Source organism: Mauremys reevesii, linkage group 26 (assembly GCF_016161935.1).
Source record: "Mauremys reevesii isolate NIE-2019 linkage group 26, ASM1616193v1, whole genome shotgun sequence".
In the NCBI taxonomy this organism is placed as follows: domain Eukaryota; kingdom Metazoa; phylum Chordata; order Testudines; family Geoemydidae; genus Mauremys; species Mauremys reevesii.
In genome coordinates this window covers 12,237,159-12,256,892 of record NC_052648.1, presented here as the reverse complement: position 1 = coordinate 12,256,892, position 19,734 = coordinate 12,237,159, and the positions used below count along the sequence as shown (strand labels likewise).

At 62.2% G+C, this 19,734-nt stretch overlaps 1 protein-coding gene across 1 annotated transcript in view; it reads left to right on the top strand.

Moving 5' to 3' along the window:
- Window positions 1-19,734, top strand: part of UNC13A (unc-13 homolog A) — a 114,689-nt gene that overhangs the window by 41,710 nt on the left and 53,245 nt on the right. Inside the window, exons 4-12 of the mRNA XM_039515907.1 lie at window positions 2,165-2,282; window positions 3,205-3,328; window positions 3,921-3,994; window positions 4,324-4,378; window positions 6,291-6,326; window positions 8,061-8,271; window positions 11,915-12,415; window positions 16,224-16,323; window positions 18,206-18,255. Of these exons, the coding sequence (XP_039371841.1) occupies window positions 2,165-2,282; window positions 3,205-3,328; window positions 3,921-3,994; window positions 4,324-4,378; window positions 6,291-6,326; window positions 8,061-8,271; window positions 11,915-12,415; window positions 16,224-16,323; window positions 18,206-18,255 (1,269 nt within the window). The remainder of the gene's footprint in view (window positions 1-2,164; window positions 2,283-3,204; window positions 3,329-3,920; window positions 3,995-4,323; window positions 4,379-6,290; window positions 6,327-8,060; window positions 8,272-11,914; window positions 12,416-16,223; window positions 16,324-18,205; window positions 18,256-19,734) is intronic.

Here is a 19,734-nt window from a genome sequence, read left to right as displayed (position 1 = left end):
CCTCAAAATCAGGCACGCCCCAGATAAACCGGGATGTCAGGGGCTCGGGTGCAGGATCCCCGGAGCCAGCAGCGGGAACTGAGATGCTCTGTTGCCCTTAGCTCTTCACCCTGCCCTTATCTCTAGGGGTCACTGATCTGGTACCTGCCCCATGGCCCGGGGCAGCTGGATGCTGAGTCCCCAGCAATGCCAAGTCAGGCGCCTCTCCCATCCCCTCTGTCAAGGCCTTGCCCCCATCCCCACCCCCATCTCCCTCCCAGAGATCATAGAATCACAGAATCTCAGGGTTGGCAGGGACCTCAGGAGGGATCTAGTCCAACCCCCTGCTCAAAGCAGGACCAAACCCAACTAAATCATCCCTGCCAGGGCTTTGTCAAGCCTGACCTTAAAAACCTCTAAGGAAGGAGATTCCGCCATCTCCCTAGGTAACCCATTCCAGTGCTTCACCACCCTACTAGTGAAAAAGTGTTTCCTAATATCCAACCTAGACCTCCCCCACTGCAACTTGAGACCATTGCTCCTTGTTCTGTCATCTGCTACCACTGAGAACAGTCTAGATCCATCCTCTTTGGAACCCCCTTTCAGGTAGTTGAAAGCAGCTATCAAATCCCCCCTCACTCTTCTCTTCTGCAGACTGAACAATCCCAGTTCCCTCAGCCTCTCCTCATAAGTCATGTGCTCCAGCCCCCTAATCATTTTTGTTGCCCTCCGCTGGACTCTTTCCAATTTTTCCACATCCTCCTTGTAGTGTGGGGCCCAAAACTGGACACAGGACTCCAAATGAGGCCTCACCAATGCCAAATAAAGGGGAATGATCACGTCCATCGATCTGCTGGCAGTGCCCCTACGTATACAGCCCCAAATGCCATTAGCCTTCTTGGCAACAAGGGCACACTGTCAACTCGTATCCAGCTTCTCGTCCACTGTAACCCCTAGATGCTACTACAGGAGGCGGCTGTGGCACCAGGAGTGTCTCAGGTCACCCCGCCTTCAGTGGGTGGCCTGGAGAAACTCCCGGCCCATCAGCAGCCCCCCGGCCATGGAGCCTGCAATCAGGTGGAGGGGAAGGGGAGACGTCTCTTGGCGCACCCATGGCTGTTGGCCTTGCCAGACCCCCAGGTGGGTGCTGGATCCCTGCTCTCTGCCTGGGCACGATGCCCGAGGCACTCGACACACTGGTGGAGAGCTAGAGAGAGCAGGCTGCCAGCTGAGCCACTGCAGTCTGCAGAGGGGGCCTGGGGAACCGGAGCAGGGTGAGACCAGGAATTCCCTGCCCGGCAGCAGTGTAAACACCCGCCGTGGCACAGAGAGGGAGCACTGGGCATGCCTGGAGGCCACAGCTAGGCACAGAGCCTGGGGCTGCTGGGAACATGGCGGCTGTTAACCCCCAAGATGAGGCAGACCCTGGAGGGATCCCAGCAGCAAGGGACCGGGCTGCTGCACGTGGCAGGAAACCGCCTCTCCCCTTTGCTCCCTCATTTTCCATCCATCTGCTTAAAGCGTCAGACACGAGCGCGTCCCAGACCCGGGGCCGGGGGGCTGCAGGCTGGGCCGCTGCAGAGACAGCCGGGACTCCCCCAATTACCGTCCCTCGAATGACGCTCCCGTCTCAGGCCAAACACTCCCGCAGGAGATTAAAGTGACACGGGTCCAACGGTTGGCGGCTCCAGATTCGTCCTTGCTCGGAAGCAGGGTCCTGACTTCCTACGCAGCGAGGCGGGAGGAGATTCAGAAGCACGTTGGCGTGTGTTAAACTCACGCCTCGGATGCTGGGAAAGTCAAACAGTTTTGTGGGACCTTCCAAAGAAAAAAGTGCCCCCCCCCCCATTAACTCACAGACACCATTTCCAGAGCTGAGCTGTGTCTAGATGACAAGTCACAGCTAGTGCGATCTTGGGAGCTGGCACTGTCTGTCTGACCTCCCTAGGCCATGCTCCAGCGCTGGCTCGGGGGGGCTCCCAGCTCCCCCAGTCCCAACCTCTCCCAGCAGGGGGCGCTGTGGGGAGTGGGGCAGGAGCACTGACTCCCAGCTGCTGCAGTAAGAGGCCCCGTGGCATGAGCTCAGCCAGATGTGGGGCCCAATGGGGACGGGGGTCATGGGGGAGGCGGCGAGCCAGACGAGGCCAGCAGTGCTGGGCACATGGTCGCTTTGCTTCCCTTGCAGTGAGATTAACCGGCTGGACCTGGGGCTGACGGTGGAGGTGTGGAACAAGGGGCTGATCTGGGACACCATGGTGGGGACGGTGTGGATCCCCCTGCAGACCATCCGGCAGTCCAACGAGGTAGGCACGGGGCGCTCTCCCCAGCGGGGCCCAGACAGCCGCCACTCCCCGACCTTCCTGACTCCCTGCCCCGGTCTCTGCCCTTCGGAGCCCAGCCAGGACTGGGCGTCACCCCCTGCCGGCCTTCTGGGGTGGAGCGAGGGGAGGGTCTGGGTCTGGGGGGAGGAGGGACCAGTGTCCTGGCAGAGCCACCTGTCCCCTGGGCCCCCAAGTCCCCTTCCTGTGCCAAGGTTCAGCCTCCTCCTAACCCACAGGGCACATCCCGGCAGAGCCAGACTGGTGGGACCTGGAGACAGGTGGGGAAGGGCAGGTGTCCACCTGCTTGGGGGTGGGGAGGGTCAGCCTGGGGGATTTGGGGTTCTCTTCCAGCAGCTGGGAGGAAAGCAAGGCTGGGGGGGGGGGAGGAGGAGTCTCCCAGGTGCAAAGGGTTAATGATGAGCCTCTGTACCAAGCCCTTGTGCCCCCTCCAGCGGTCGGCGCTCTCAGGCGCCATGGGGCAGGCCGGGGGTTTAGCCTCCCTGCCCTGGCACTGCTCCTGCGGGCAGGGAGGAGCTCCATGACCGGGCACTGCCGCAAATCGTCCTCTCCTGAAGGGGCGCTCGAGGCAGGGGGCGGGTGGAGGGGACACGGGTGTCCAGACAGCACAGCTCTTCGCTATGGCTGCTAGCAGGAGGGGGAGCAGGGATCTGGGACTCAGGACTCCTGGGTTCCATTGCTGGCTCAGGAAATCGCTGCCCCCCCTTTGTGCCTCAGTTCCCCCCCCCAGTAACAGACCCTCCCCCAGCACACAGAGCCGTGGGGCTTAGCCCCATGAAAGGGCCAGAGCAGGGGAGCATGGCTGGGTTATTTGCCAGGCTGGGAGACTCTAAGTGGGGCTTCATTCCCCTGGCGTCTGCCCTGACCCGCCAGTTCTCTCCCCTAGGAGGGCCCCGGGGAATGGCTCACCCTCGACTCCCAGGTCATCATGACCGACAACGAGATCTCTGGCACCAAGGACCCCACCTTCCACCGCATCCTGCTGGACACCCGCTTCGAGTTACCGCTCGGTACGGTGCCGTCCCGGGGCCAGGGGGCGAGCGGGGCTCCTAGCCTGTGCCCAGGGGTCTCCCTCCTTGGGAATATTTCCCTCCTCACACCCCAGATGTGGGATTGAAAGAGATGGGGGGGCCCCAAAACTGGAAACGCAATGGGGATTGTGGCTCAGGATTGGGGGGCACTGGCAGAGGTGGGGGGCAAGCCCAGGGCTGGGATAGCAGGGGGCTGCGGGTCGGGACTGAGGGGCATCATCACAGTCCTTTCCTGGATCCCCACCTTCACGCCATGTGCCCGACCTACCGCTGCTCCTCTCCACCCTCCTTTCCCTTCCGGTGAGGAGCCGATCAGGGTGTGGGGCACCCCAACTCCACTCCCACCCTCAGGCCCAGCCCTGCCACCCCCCTTCCCTCCCTGCCCCACAGATCCATCCCCTCCTCCCCCCAGCACAGGCTGCCTCTCCCAGCTGCAGGCCCAGCCAGAGGCTGGCGCCATGACCCAGAGCTGGGCCCCCATGTGCAGGGCCCCAGGGGCTGCGTTGGGAGTGGGGGGGGCGGACCACAGAGACCCCACGGGCTGCTGGCAAGGGGGCCTCTCTGCTTTCAGACATCCCCGAGGAGGAGGCCAGGTACTGGGCGAAGAAGCTGGAGCAGCTGAATGCTATGAAGGATCAGGACGATGTAAGTCAGCCCTGGGGCCTGGCACCCCCTGCCGGCCCTGATCCCCTGTGTGTGTTCGCAGCTCCCCCGCCCCCGGCACCGCTGGGTTGTGTGCATTCAGGTGGCGCCTGGCTGGGCGAGTGTGCCAGGGCCTCACTGGCAGAGACAGGACCAGGGGGACGGGGCAGGAAATCAGAGCGTCCCGCGGGGATCTGCTCTGAGTGCCCTGGGAGTCTATCATCACCCCCCTGAAGGGCTGCGGGGCCCGCTCTGCTGGGCCGGGGGGAGGGGGCCGGCCCGGAGACTGCCTGGCCGGGATGCCCGTGACCGTCCCTCTGTTCTCTCCCCAGTACGAGTTCCAGGAGGAGCAGGACAAACCGCTCCCCATGCCCGGCTCCCAGTGCTGTAAGTACCAATCCCCTCCAGCATCAAGCTCCCCACTCCTCTGGGCCTGTGACCCTCCAGCTCCCACAGAGCTGGGTCCCGGGGGGGCTGGATGGTGCCTGGACAGAGCTGTGGGGGGAGGAGTTTGTTTGACCCCCCAGGTGAGGTGGGGTGGGGATGATCATAGGGCCTGTGTCTCCCTTGCCCCCCAACTCACAGTCCCCGCCCCGTTCCCGTGCATGGCCCACACCACCCTGATTAGCGTGGGGACAACGCCTCTAGCCCGCACCCTGCGGGGTTCCCAGCACGTCGCCCCCTCTGGGTCAGCAGCTGCAGCGTTCCTGCAAGGGGGCAACAGCTGGGGAGGGGTCTGGGCTGACGACACGCCCCAGCCTGGGAAGCAGGGACTCGGCCTGGGTTGCTGGAGACGTGCTCCCCCCCTTCCCTCTCTCCTTCCCCCTGCTCTGTCTCCCTCCCCTCCTCTGCCGTGTGTTCGCTCTCCTCCACTCCAGTCCTCTGCCTTGGCCTGGGAAGCTTTGGAGCAGGGTCGGTTCGGCTCGGCCCACGTCTGGGAGGCAGCTCGTCTGAACGGGGGGGAGCGGGTGGGACGGGGTTGGGGAAGAGCTGACAGGGGTGGGGACTCAGCACTGGCTTAGGGAGAAGGGCCCAGCCCAGAGAGGGGTCGGATCTGGCCGAGGAGCACCGAGCCTGGGGGGCCGGGTGACCCTGCTGAGGCGAGGAAGGAACTAAGGCATAAGGGCCGGAGCATTTGAGGTCAGGAGGTGCCCACGTGAAGGCAGAGCTGGGGGCTGGATCCTCCTCAAATCTCTTGGCCTTGCAGTGAGAGGTGGCCCCACCCAGCCCAGCTGGCAGCGGAGTCGCTGGGTGACCCTGAACCAGTCACTCCCCCCACCCCCCGCACACACTCCATGCCTCAGTTTTCCCCTCTGCAGCATGGGCGCTCGTCACACCCACCTCAAAGGGCTGTGCACTGGGGCAAATGGGGCCGTGAGGCTAGTTCTCTCCTGCCCTAAGGCCGGTGAGGCCGGTGGGGTTACCCCAGGGATGACTCTGTCCCATTAGTTCTTAACCAGGCGTGAGGGGCTCCCACCCCCGCTTCTGTTGACGTCCCTCAGCGTGGCCTCTGGCCTCCTGCGTTTGCTCCCTCCTGCTGCCCCAGGCTTTCTGCCCCTGCTTCGCTGTGGCGCGGAGGCCGGGGAGCTGCATTTGCTCTGGCCTAACGGCTCGTGGGTCTTTTTGGCGCGCTCATGTTGCTGAATTTGGAGAATGACGACTGGCCGAGATCTGGCCAGGGAACAGGCTCCCCTAGGCCCGGGATGTGGAGATGGCGGCTTCAGGGCCCAGTGCCAGTCTCTCTCCTCCCGCGGGGGGTTGGGGGGCAGAAGGAGGGGCTCGGGATGCCCGGAGCAGCCTCACAGTGTAATACTCCAGCCCCTCCCACCCCCCATCCGGGGTAAGAAGGAGGCGACCCAGATCCACCAGGATTTAAGAGCCGCTCCCCCCCCCCCATGCTTTTTCTCCCAGCCTGCCCCAAACATCTGGATCTGCCACTCACAGAGCCCCGCTCTTCCCCCAGTCCCCTGCCCCCATGAATCCTTGTTCTCCCCACGTCCTGCTGGGCCTTGCAGCCTGCCAGGGCCTGTGCGGAACATCCCTTGTTCCGAGGGGCCTGGCCCACAGAGCTCAGCTCGGGCTCGGAAGATCCCCAGCGCGTGGTGGGGGCCGGGGCTGGAGCCGAACCCCGACGCCGCCCGGCGCAGTGCCGGAGTCTGAGCGTCGGGGCTGCGGGCAGAAGCTGGGGGTCTGCTTTGGGCCGGGCTGTGAAAGGGGCTTTGGTCTCCCACCCCCCGGGCTCTAACACCTACCCCCACAGCCGTGTCCGTCTTATTGTCTCTGCCCCTTTTCTTTATAGGCAACTGGAATTATTTTGGCTGGGGAGAGCAGCAGAGTAAGTATCCGATCGCCTTCTCACCCAGAACGCAGCTGGCTCCCCCCTTTCCTACCCGCTGGCCTCCCGCCTCCCAACCAGGGGAGGCCCATTCTGCCTCTGGCCCCTCCAAGGCCCGGTGGCTAACCCAGAGGAGCCGTGCAGGGGAGCAGAGGGGGCCAGGTGGCTAGCGGGCAATGCAGGGGGGCCTGGGGCTAGACTCACCTCTGCCTTGGCCTGGCCTGGCTTTCATCTTTTCATGCAGCTGGCACGTCTCCCCCGTGCTCCTGGAGAGAGGGGCACAGGACCGGCTACGAATGTGTTTTGGGGTGGGTGGATGGACCGTCCCCGGGGCAGTGTGCAGATGGCATTGCAATCTTTGCTCAAGCCCAGCACGCCGGGCTTTCTTGGTCCATGGGGCCAGCCAGAGGGGATTGCCCAGGGACCCCCTGCCCCTCCAAGGCAGGAGAGCAGTAAGTCGGCATCCTGTAGACCCCTCCTCCATCTCTTCCTCCCCGCTCCCCTCCCCCCTTATGTATACTCCCATTCCCTCCCCTCCCTCCCAGGCTGGGGTAGCGGCTCTGGCTGATTCTCAAGGATAAGGCGGAAGGTCCTTGCGGGCTGGGGGGAGGCAGCTTGGTGGGTCGATGCCCTGAAGGCCCTGGGTGCTCCCAGGCCTGGAAGATGTGGCGGCGCCGCCCCCCGTAGTGGCAGCCTAGGCCTCCCGCTCGCGGCACCACGGCCACGCTGGGACCGACGCTCCTGCTCCAGTGGAACATGCCCAGAGCTAAATCCCCCTCCTCGATTCCACTCCCCCCGCTCCAAGGGCACCAGCCGAACCACGGCTCGGTCCTGCCCACCAGTGCGCGGCACCACGGCGGAACCGTGCGGCCTCCAACTCCTGCCTCGGCCCACTCCCTCCAGAAGGACCCCAGGGACGGTCGCCCGAAGAGGCGATGGAGGGCAGCCGCCGGGGCCGCCCAGAGGATTCGGGGGGCCTGGGGGAAAGTCGGGGAGCTGCGGTGCTTGTACTCACCCGGCGGCGGTCAGGGTCTTCGGCGGCATTTCAGTGGTGGGAGCCTTCAGTCACTCCATGTCTTCGGCAGCACTGAAGGGCCCCCCACCGGTGAAATGCCGCCAAAGACCCGGACCTCCGCCGGGCCAGGGCTCGCAGGGGCCCTGCAGGGCCCGGGGCCTGGGGCAAATTGCCCCACTTGCCTCCCCCGGGCAGCCCTGGCAGCCGCGAGCGGCACAGAGTTCTGCAGGACGGGGGAGCCGGCATGGTGCCCAGCCAGCAGGGTCGAGCCTCTGCCAGGTCTGTGCATAGGGGCTGGGGGGTGGAGCAGAGTGAATGGGCACACGGAGGCAGACTGCTGCTGGGGCGCACCCGAGCCCTCAGCTCCTGGAGCACTGAACTTCTCTGTGTGCCCAACACGTGCCAGTGCCCCTCTCCCCACACAAAGCCGGGGCCGGATACCCAGAGCTGCTGGGCACTGGCAGCTCCCTGGACGTCAGCATAGGCCCCTCTGTAGGCCTTGGTCCGTGTGTCTCGCAGCTGAGTCTCCCAGGAGAAAGTCCCACAGAGGTGGGGGCCTTTGAAGCAGTGGCCCGGTTCTCACTGATGCCAGCCGGGCAGTAGAGGTTGGCATTGTCCTTGCTGCTGAGACACTGGCTCTCTCATGCCTCTCCGTCATGCGGTGGCCTCTGGCCCCTTCCCATGCGAAACGCTCACCGGTGACAACCGGCCCTTTGCAGATGACGACCCCGACAGCACCATGGACGACCGGGACAGCGATTACCGAAGCGAGACCAGTAATAGCATCCCGCCTCCGTACTACACCACGTCCCAGCCCAACGCCTCGGTCCACCAGTATCCCATGAGGCACCAGCAGCAGAGCTCCCGCGACTCGTACACGGACTCCGTGCAGAGCTACGAGATGGACTACTCGGATCAGCGGCCCATCAGGTAGAGTTGGGGAAGGCCGGCGCCGGCCCTCGGACGGCCTGGGATACTGACCTGCTGCGCCACAGACACACACGTGGTGGTCGGCAGCCCCAGACATCAGGGGGGAGAGGCTAGGCCAGGCTATGCTGCAGCAATCAGGGAGAGAGAGACGGATGGGAAGGGGGCTGTCTCGGAGGAAGAGAAAAAGCTGTGACCGGGGGCAGATTAGCTATAGCTCTTGGCATAGGTCGGACAGAGCTGGTATGCAGTGGTGCCCACCCTAGCATTTCTGTGCCGACCCCAGCTGCTTCCTCCAGAATCTTAGCTTTCAGTCAAAATTAAAATCCAGGCTCTGGGGGGAACGCCCCTGTGGCTGTGCAGGCTGCAGGCAGTTAGAACCTGCTGCCTGAGGAGAGGGGCCACCAGCCGCCTGCATTCCTCTCGCTGGGGGTTAACTCTGAAACCTAATGATGGGTTCCAGCGGTGCCGTTGTTCACTGTTCTGTGGTAGTAGAAAGAGCTATTGTGGGTGGAGTTTGGGACTGTGGGCGGAGTTTGACTAACCAGCGCTTCCTCCCCATCTAATCCCTGGCTAGTGTTAGAACACCGAAGGGTAAAACCCTAATAAACATCGGGGAGATGAAAGTTTGGGGGATCCATCCGCGTCCCAGGGACAGTCCTCTCCACTCTGGAGACACCGGGGGCAGGGCTGTTGCTGATCAGGATTTAGGTGCACAGGCAGGGCTGTGAGGAGTGGAGTAGCTGAGGATGCTGCAGAGGCGTTGCTGGAGCCTCATGGGTCAGGCCTGGAAGCGTAGACGGGCTGTCGGCATTGGCAGCGCTGTAGGGGGAAGTTTCCGTGCCATCTGCCTTCCCTGCACCGATCTATCTGCTGCCAGCACAGCCTCACTGCTCCTGAGCGTTCAGCCTCCAGACCCCGCACTCCCACCCTCAGGGAGATCCCAGATTGGGGAATCCCCTCCTAGCCCTCCCCAAAATCCTACACTCCCTGGGGCATCGGGGGGATGGCCGCAGGACCCCGGGGCCGTGGCTCCGTTGCTGTGAGGACGGATGCCAGGGGGCACAGCCCCGAGGAGAGGAAGGGGCGTGCTGCACGGCCCTGCTGGGAGCTCATTGTCTGTTGCGGTGTCGTTGGTTCCCGGGTGACCTTTGCTGACCATGTTCCTCTCCTCCCCGGCAGACGCTCCGATAGCGTCGATTCTGCCACAAACGGGCGCAGCGACGCTGAGTCCGCCTCCGAGTCGAGCAGGCGGACCAGCCGCCAGTTCTCCCTTGAGAGCAGGCGATCCCTAGACCTATCGGATAGGTGGGTCTCTACCTTCTCTCTAGCCTTGTGCCTGACGCAGAGTGCTGTGGTTGGTCCTTGCTGCCCGGGTTAGGCCGATACCAGTCCCGGCAATGGCAGCCCCATGCGGCTGCCGGAAGTACCCGCTCCCTCCCCATCCCCGGCCACTCCTATGACAAGGCTCCTGGGCATGGGTTCCTCGAGGTGTCCGGCGTAAAGTGCATTGCACATGCATCCCCGCTGCAGCAAGAGATGCCCCAGGGTGCCCTGCTCTGTGCTCCGGTTCTCCGAAGGGTTCTCGCTGAGGCAGGGTTCCCTGGCCATGGGGCAGGTGATGCCAGTTGGGCAGGTTGGCATTGTCCTTGCTGCTGAGACAGAACCAGAACCAGAACCGGGCGTGGGAGGGAAGAAATATCTAAATGGAGCAGGACAGAGCCTGGCAGCTCCCTTCACCTGCCTGGGATTGGACGCGTTCCGTTCACCCGCTGGGACCTGGGAGTGTGGCTGGCTCGGTCGCCCACGCAGCCTTGGTCCTTCAGCCACCACCCCAAAGGCGGGCTCGGCTGCCCCTCGCTTGGGGTCCCCAGTGCCCCATCTAACTGGCCTCCCCCGTCGTCTCCGGGGTGCGGTTCCCGGCGCGCTCAGCGGGGTGGGAAGCCGGGCTCCGGATTTCAGCACCAACACACGACGAAGGCATGAGAGTAACGGGGGAGGGCAGTTCCTTTGCGCCGAGCGGGCCCCGCCAGGGCGATCCCCCCCTAGAGCAGGGTGCAGCGCAGATCGGGCAGGATCTCCTGCCTTCCTGCATGCCGGGTCTATCCAGCCGGCCCCTCCCTACCCGACAGAATTCACACGCAGAGCGTTGCGAGCCCAGCTCAGTGCTGCGGCTGGCTCCCTCCCGGGTGGCCCGGGAATGATTTAAGCAGCGAGGGGCCAGGGCAGCTGCCTGGCAGGGCAGCACTAGGCCTCATGGGGTGGAAACTGCCCAGAATGTGCAATGCATTTGAGGACACCTGCCCTTGCTCGGGGAAGCCTGATCCTGAGAGCTTGGTGCCTCGGGGTTGGGGCCCAGAGCCTCATATGGGAGGAGCGACTTTAAATTCTCTCTTGGGGGCTGGGGAGGGGGACTCTGGGTGCGGAGGAGCCCAGAGTGGGGAGGTTTCGCCTCCCTTCTCTGCCACAATCTGGCTGGGTCCCCTCTGTGATGAGTCCCAGCTCTGTGAGCTTGGATGACCTCCCCCGGCGCTCCTATCCCCAAGCTGCCCACACTCTCCCAGGCCAGGCAACTGGCCCCTCCAGCAGGGCTCGGCCAGAGGGCACCCGTGCCAGCGTGTGCGTGCCCCCGCCCCTGCTCCCTCTCCACTGCCGGTGCCGGAGACGAGGTATCGTCCTATCCCCAGGCGTGTCCCTGTACTATGTCTGCATGCGCTTACTGTGAGCCTCTCCGCTGGGAGGCTGTGGTGCTCGGAGAATCGCCCCTGGGTTTCTCCCTCCTTGTGTCCAGTGGTTTGGTTTGTCACAGACCCCCTTCTCCCCTAACCCCCTTCTCCCTCTGACCCCTCCACCTCCCTCCCCCGGAGCCTCCCCCGACCTGATCCCTGAGCAGTGGGCTCGGCCTGTGGGGAGAGGCCCGAGGAGCGTGTCTGGGGCGGGCTGGCAGAGGAGCAGGGCAGTGGGGAGGTGTGGGGAGAAGGAAGAGTTGGGAATGGTGGGGGGGATTTCTGGGCGTGATGGAGGAGCGAGCGATGGGGAGAAGCGGGAATGGCTGGAAAGGGCACATGGGAGCGGCATGTGTGGGGGGGAGCTGGGCGGGGGGGACCACGGGCGTGGGATACACCCGGCTGCCCGTGCAGCGCCGCTCCCAGGTGGGCACTGCGTGTCTTGGCTGCCAGGCACGTCTGCTCTGCCTGCCACCCGGGGGCTGCTGAGAGGGTGGGCAAGGGGTCTCTGAGGTACCCCGGCCTAACTGGCCAACCCCTGATCGCAGGGCCCCCACCCATTCCCCATTCTCCCAGCCCAGCCGTGAGGCCCAGGATCGGGGCCAGACCAGGGGTGTGGTACTGGGCCCCTCCGGAGCCGCCTGGGGCCAAGGAGCAGGGATGGAAAGCTGTGACGTTTCTCCCACCTGCCCCCGCTGCCGGCTCACCCACGTGCCCAAGCTGCGGGCGGGTACCGGGGCACCCATCCTGGCATGCTTCCCCTCAGCTGCGCCGCCCGGCAGCAAGGCTCCGGCAGCCTGGGGAAGGGCACGCGAGCTGCCGCGGGATACAGCCGGCTGGACGGGGCAGGGGGAACCGGCTCGGACCCAAAGGCCCATGTCAAGCCTCTTCTGTCCTTCTCTCCCCTCCGCCCCACGCAGCCCCACCGGGAGCAGCCGCTACGCCTCGTCCGGGGAGCTGAGCCAAGGCAGCTCCCAGCTGAGCGACGACTTCGACCCCGACAACGAGAGCCTGCGGGGCTCGGAGCTGGACGAGCGGGACAGGGACTCCTACCACTCCTGCCACAGCTCCGTCAGCTACCACGACGACTCGCCCCGCTGGGAGGAGGACTTCTACCCCGAGGAGGAGGACGAGGACTACAGCGAGAACGAGCAGGACTACCCCAAGGTGGAGGCCGAGGTGCCGCGGGACCGGGAGGCGGACAAGGCCAAACCCCCGGAGCGCGAGCCCTACCCGCAGCCGCCGGCGAAGCAGCAAGTGCCCCTGCCGCAGGCGCAGCAGGTGCCAGCACTGAAGCAGCAGCAGGAGAGGAAGGAAGAGAAGGCGGCCCAGGAAACTCCAGAGATCCCCCAGGAAAAGCCAGCAGCGGAGGAGCCCCCAGTCCCAGAGAGAGCGCCGGAACCCCCAAAGCCAGCGGAGGGGTGAGGAGGGGGGGGCTGGTGGAGGGAGGAAGGGCTCCCAGGTGGGTGGTGGTTTCTCCCGTAGGGTCTCTAGGGTGCTCCCCCACCCTGGGACCAGGCAGCGGGGCCTGGCTGGGGTGAGCCATGCAGGGACCGGTGCTGGCGAAGGGAGCTGGAACGTAGAGCCCGGGGCTCGGACTGGCAGTGTGCTGTGTCCGTGGGGTCAGCGCTCCTGCGTGCCCCGGCCCTGCGCTGGTCCTGGGCGGCCATGATGGGCATGAGCCATAGCTGGCAGTAACAGCTCACGGTGTGTATGTCACGCTAGCGACCCATGGGCCCGGCACGCTAGTGACCCCTGGGGAGCTCACACTAGTGACCCGTGGGGAGCTCATGCTACTGACTTGTAGGCCCGGCACGCTAGCGACCCGTGGGGCCCGGCACGCTAGCGACCCGTGGGGCCCGGCACGCTAGCGACCCGTGGGGAGCTCATGCTAGCGACCCGTGGGGCCCGGCACGCTAGTGGGGACATGAGCGCCATAGACATTGTTGCCCACTGCTACACGAGCCCCGGGGAGGAGCCTGTGGCTGCCATGAATGTGCCCTGTGCCCAGCTGGTTGCTGGGCACCCCACTGCTGCTCGGCGACTGGGCCGTAGGCGTGGAGCGGGGCCCTGGGCTGACGTTCTGAGCCAGCCTTAGGGCCCCGTCCTGCTCTCATTGGTGCCCGTGGAGCCTTTCCTTTCATGCCAGCGGCAGCTGGAGCAGGCCCCAGCACCTGGTCCCCAGGAGCCCGAGGGAGCTGTGGTGCCTCGATCCCAAGCTGGGCACCCCGACCTTCTCCCAGCAGGGGCAGACGACACAGGCCCAGCCATGCTGCCTGCCCCGGGAGCGCTGCCCCACCCCCTCCTGCCAGCGCCCAGGGGAAAGGCTTGGGAGGAAAAGCCTGGTGCAGAGTCCTGGGGGCTGCCCCTGGGTCCGCCCTGCACCATGGCACGCTACCAGTGAGCTGCAAGCAGTGACCGGTCAGACAGTCCTGGGAGGACCCCTTCAGCGGGTCAGCCCCTCGGCTTCACTGCTCCTGGGACCGAACCTCTGAGCCTTCAGTCCCCCGGGTCACGCCGTGAGCCGCCCTCAGCGAGTCCGCCTGGCTTGCACCCCCAAAGGGAGCAGTGCACCCCAACTTCCTGACCCTGTAACAGCTGGAGGGTTTGTCAGACGTCTGGAACACAGCGTAGAAAGTCCTTAGTTACCACAGAGAACGGAAAGTTACAGCAAAGCCCATCGGGGTGGGGTCAGTCCAGACCCTCTGAGCCCTTCTCGCTGCTTCCAGCAGCCCACACTTACCTACCCCACCTGGCCCGTCCCCAGTCCTCTGTCCCCCAGCTGCTCACACCTGGCTGGCTTCCTAAGGAGGCTGGGCCAGCCTGGGTCATTTGTTGCTAGGCGCCAAGAGCCCAGGCATTGTCTTCTGGGACTGTCCATGGCATCCAGGCACTGGTCACGCCTGTATCTCTGGGTCTCTGCAAAGAGTAAACAACCCTTCCCTCTCCCGCCAGTCAACATGCACCACCTCGGGGAAACTGAGGCACACACAATATTCAAACAAAACAATATGAAAAATTCACACAAGCAGAAGAGGCAGCCTATGCTCAGCAGTGGCGCCTACCTGTGCGCTTGCAGCCGGCGGTGCTGGGAGGGGAGCGCTGACCCCGATGCCGGGGCTTGGCTGTATTCTCTTTAAGTGTCATCATGGGATCTTCAACCCCCAACAGAGTCAGGTGGAAAGACGTTAGGTGTCTCTTTCATTTAAGGCTCAAGTGTTCCTCACATCCCCCTGGTCTGGCCGTTCCTGAGGCAGCAGGGAGGCGCTGATGGGCTGGCCGGCATTTCCACAGGGCGGGGTAAAGCTCCCTCCTTGGTTGGAATGGAAAGGGTCCAATTTGCCCCCATATGAAGGTCCCTCCCACATGTTAGCGGGGGCCCAGCCCCTCTGGAAAATCAGGCCCCTTGTGTTCAGGTTCCCAACTCCGGATGGAGGAACGAACATTCCGACAATTTTTGGCCTCTTCAATTTTTTTTAAACCTTTAAAAGTTTTCACTTTAAACCACTCGCCCTTTCCGAAGAGCCCACAGCAGCTGCTTTGCTGGCTGCATGAGTTCAGCCTTCCTGCCGCACTGGGGTTTCCAAGCAATGTAGGATTGAATTCACTGGCCTGGAGTCACATAAACCTGGTGTGGCTCTGGTGTTCACTGTATCAGAGCCACGGGGGCTCTGGAGGGGCATCAGTCTATTACCTGGGTGTCGTATTAAAGCAGGAAGAAAACTTCCTGGAGGGCCTTTATCTTTCCAGGCTGCATCCCTCCTATCCATCCCCTCCCGAGTTGCAGAGATGAAGAAATTTGATGGTTGCATCCCTGGAATGATGTGAATAATTCACAGATGTTGGTCTCTGCTTTTAATATTGAACAGCTCTACTTTTCTATGGTTGGGTGAGCAGAATCGCTCCAAAATGGAGAGGACGCAGCCACAGACTTCTTTCTTGGGTTTCTTACTTTGTTTAAATTATTGACCGAAGCTCTTATTTTAAAAAGCACACAGTGAGCTTTGGAATTATTAAAAATTAAGAAGGGATGGGGAATCTCAGATGAGTCTCATAAAGCTGGCCTCAAGCAACATGCTTGTAAAGTGTGTGTTCTGCACTCAGCATCTCCTGCCAGTTGGGGGGCAGGGTTGAGGTCAACATAGAAGATAACAACCTACTACTGCTACTTACCCCTCACGGTTACTTCTCCAGCTCAAGTGGTAGCAGTCTGTGTTTGCAGTGATGGTTGCAAACTCCAACCCTCCTGAGGTATTTTTCACTTACTTGACTGGATGAAATGACTCGAGATATGGGATGGCATTTGGGCAGAAATCTTGGACAGCCCTTTCCTGGAGGAATTGGAGCTTAATTTTCAGTGCAGTTCTGCACCTCCTGGGTCTCCTGGGACCAGAAGCAGAAGTCCCTCAGTACTGTGCCTCCAGCTCTGTCCTGTCTGAGTCCCAGCCCATGCAGAAGCTGCGAGAACTGTGATATTGGGAGGGAGACTTCCAGCCTGGCTTGGCAGCTCCAAGGGGCTTGGATGGCGCAGAAGCCAAGTGACCTTTCAGAGGAGCAGTCGTGGTGGTTGGGTGCTTATCTGAACTTGAGCCTCCAAACTTTGAGTGTTCCTATTGCTGCTTTTTTTTTCTGTTAACGGCTTAATTTTGGATCGTGTCCGATTCTGGATACCACATCCCGTTAAATTCCACTCCCGTTCTCCCTTACCAGCCCAGAGGGAGGTGAGCAACCTCTGCCTCTCAGCCTTCCCCTAGATTGTGTGTCAGCAGCGCCGTGCCCTGGGGGGCAAAGCCGAAAATGGGTAGACACGGGCATTTGGCCTTTGCGGAGATGTTTAGCTAATTCCAGGTGAATTCCAGGCATGCTGAAGATCCCATCGCTGGTGAGCTGGAAATAAATCGTTCATGCAACATTGGCTAAATAGCTGAAACAAAAAGCAAGACGGACACACGCACGCGCGCACACACACACGCACACACACACACAGACATACACACAGAGAGCAAGATGGACACACACACACACAGAGCAAGACACACACACACACACACACACACAGACCCATCTGGAGCCAGATGCCTTCATCAAACACTCTGGCTCTGTAGGAAAGTTGCAGACATGGGTGTCCGTGCACGTTGGCTGGAGGCCATCCCCCGGGCTGGGTCTGACTCCCCCCCCGCCCGCCGTCCCTGAGTGAGCCCCCACTAAATGCCTGACCTGTCTGTCCAGTTACAGAGAGCGGGAGGACGTGGAAGTCCAGGACGCCAAGTCCCGAGCCAAGGCCAACTGGCTAAAAGCATTCAACAAGGTTTGCATGCAGCTGCAAGAGGTGAGTGCGCCACCAGCCGGCAGGGACCTGTCCAAAGAGGACTTAGACAAGGCAGATTGACGTCTTTCCCCAGCCATTGCAGCCCTGGGTTGGAATCGGACGGGGGACGACTCCCGGGGTGGTGGGGAGGGGGTTAGCAAAGGCATGGCCTGGTACAGCCCTGGCTCACTGGGCCTGGTGGGTCCCAGCCGAGGGTGAAAGCCTCCCAGCTTCCCCCATTTGCCCTTGCCAGAGATCATGGGGTCAGGGCCTCCTTGCTATCAGCCGGAGAGCACTGACCAAGCCACCCTCCATGGAAAGGAGCAGGGAGGTTTCTTCATCTAACTAGAACCTGCAGAGCACGTATCGGGGCGGCTAGTGCACGGCCTGGAGTGCTGGAGACTGCTGGGCAAGGTGGGGGGCAGGGGAAATCCGGAGAGGGGGCTTTGGGCAGAGCCGAGCGAGCCTGCCTGCATCACCGCATGCACCTGCCCAGCCCTTTGGGCCCTGACGAGCTGCGTGTTCCCCGTGAAGTCAGCGGCACTTCAGGCTACGTCTACACAGCACCAAGGTGGGCATGGGCCAGCCGCCCTGAACTGGCCTGAATCCGGGGGGCACGGCTACGCGACGACAGCCCCGCACAGGCTAGCGGGCCCAGTATGGACCCGGAGTCCGCACTGGGCCTGGGTTACCCAAGCTGAAGCCCCAGCGGTGCCGCTGCCGGCTGCGCTGAGCGGATTCAGGCGAGCTCGGGTGCTGTGTAGACGTTCCCCCAGCCCCCGCACAGGGCTTCTTCCCCAGGAGACGGGTGGAGTGCGGAGCGCTGCAGCAGGCGACCCGGCAGAGCTCAGTCCCGGCTGTATCTGGTTCATGTACACGTTGATCTGTCCTCGTGGCTCCCTCCCCCACCTCCACCCCCACCCCCGTCGCTTTTATTGAGTTGACCATTTTTTGTTCTGTTTTTAGACTCCATCCTCCATCTTTTCTTTTTCTTTTGGTTCCGGATTCGCCCCCCTGGGGCGTCGATTCCCTCCCCGCTGCTTCTCTTTTCAGTTGTTCACCACCCTGGCCCTTGTGGCCGCGTCTCCCCTCCCCGTGGGGCAGGGCGGTGGCCCGCATGCAGGTAAGCATGTTCGCTTGAACCCGGACCCGCGCTGTGTGTGCCCATCCTGCTGTGTGCGCGCGTGTGTGTGGGTGCGGGGAGGACGGGGTGCCACACTGAGGGGCCGTCACTGGTGTTTGCTCCTGTTCTCCCCCAGGCTCTGCTGCGCCCCCAGATTTTTTCCCAGTCTTGGCAAGGGAAAAATCAATTGGGAAAGCAAAGTCCTCCATGGATGTCTGGTCTCTACTCACATCCCTCTGCAACAGCCCATCCCAGATACACTCAGCCTCCCATATACTCTGCCGGTCCAACATCTTCCAAAAGAGTTCTGGACAGAACAGACCAGTCAAACTTTTCTGCTCAATTCGTTGGCTTCCGGATTCCCCCAGCACATCGCCTCTGTAGTTTCTGTGCTACCAGCAGTGGATTAATCAGCTTTGTTAAACTGCTCAGCAACAGAGCTCCTTGCTAGAATCTGCATGGCCAGAGGGCTGGGCGGTTTGTTTCTCCTGCTCATCTAGTTGAATTTAGCTCTTGGTTAAATGCAGCTGTTATTTTGCTCATTCATCTCCGGACTCTCTAATATATTTTATTCCCTGTCCCTCGACCCACATGAGCCCCCCTGTGTCTGCTGCGCTGTGTATTGTTGTTCAACGCTCCCTGTGTGTCTCCAAGCACTTGTTCTTCAGCACAGGGAAGCCCCAGTAAATCTGCTGCTTGTGGCTCGCCCCAGCTAGCTGCCTGCCCTGGTTCACCTGCACGTCTGGGAAGCAGCGCTGACTCTGTCTGTCTGTCCCACAGGCCCGGGGAGAAGGATCTGGCGAGGCGAAGTCGCTGTGGTTTAAAGGCGGGTGAGTAACCGGGCAAACCTGAAATCTCTTCCGGCCCCAGGGCATCTGTGAAACCTGAGCCCCTGGCGTTGGGGGCTGGGGAGGGGGACACCTTGGATACGTAATTACGGAGTGGCCCTGTGGGGCGGGGAGCACTATGGAACGAGATACACCTCCCCAGCCCACGACAGCCACAGAGGGTCCGTTTTTCAGAGTTGGGCCTTTTCTGTAGGCCGTTCCAGTGGGCACAGGTCAGTTACTGCAACGGGAGGGTGGTGCAGATCTGCCAGGCCCCAGCAGCACCCGAGCCAAACTGCTCCACGTCTCCACTGGAACGAATCGGGCAGAAAAAGCCGCGGAAGAAGAGAAAAGAGCAAGTGTGTCCGGCTGTCACGACCCCTGTGCTGCAGGTCGCAGCAGGTCCCCACCCCCTTTCTGCGCTCTAAGTGCCCAGGATGTGCCAAGCATCGATGCGTGTGATGCCCTTTGCTCTCTGGACATGCCGTGTTTGGTCCCCTTCCCGGGCGGCGTGTCACAGTCCCGTCTTCCAGACCTCTCGGGAAGGGCCCTGCATGTCCGACTTCCCAGGGGGAGAGGAGGCTGAGTTCCCCTAGGGGCTGGCTGGCTGAGATGAAGCAGCAGTGACGTCTCTGCCCAGCCATCCCTCGAGAGGCAGGGAGATGTATCAGCCACACTTCCCCCATGGCGGATACAGTGGGACCTGCTTCCAGGGAGCTCTGGTCTCCTGGATCTGTGTGGACAGACCCAGAATTAAAGAGTCCGAGAAGCCCCCACCTGCAATGTCACGCGGCTCAGCTGTGACGAAAGGCAAGTGATCTGTACCGAGGCTGCTGACCGTGGTCAGGCCTGGGGTTCTCCCTGGCTCCCGTCCCAAGGTGGTGGCACTGGGTCTCCAGAACTCCTGGCCTGGGGCTACGTAGCTATTGGAGCGGGTCAGAAAACCGACAGGTTTTTCCCTGAAAGATTTCAAGTTTCTAACTGAGGTTTCAAACCCAAACAAGCCTTTTCATTTCCCCTTCCTGCCATTCCCTTGCCACGGCAAACTGTCCAGCGACCCCGCAAAACGCCGGGGTGAGGCAAAATGCACGTTGCGTCGCAGCGTGAAATGCTTTGTCTGGCTCTAAACTGAAAAACCCCAAACAAAGCAGCCCTGTCAGGCCAAAGAACCGCTTTTCGGAGTGTCGCTTAGGGACAGAAATGCCCGTTCTGACATTTAGGGCGGGAAAGATCCAAGGTTTCATCCGAATTGACACTTAAACGTTTCACTTGCAACAAACCTGGGAGGTTTTTAGTGGGAAAACTTTCTGCACAAACTAGTTACAGCAGCTGTAGCAGTCAAGGAGATTGTACCCTACGGAGCCGAGGGGGCTGGATCATCCGCTGCCGGGCACCTCGCTTCCTTGTTCGCGTCTGTGCACAGGGGCGGGAAATTGCTGCCCCTGACTGAGAAACCCCAAAGCCAGCCCCAGTGCGCAGCAT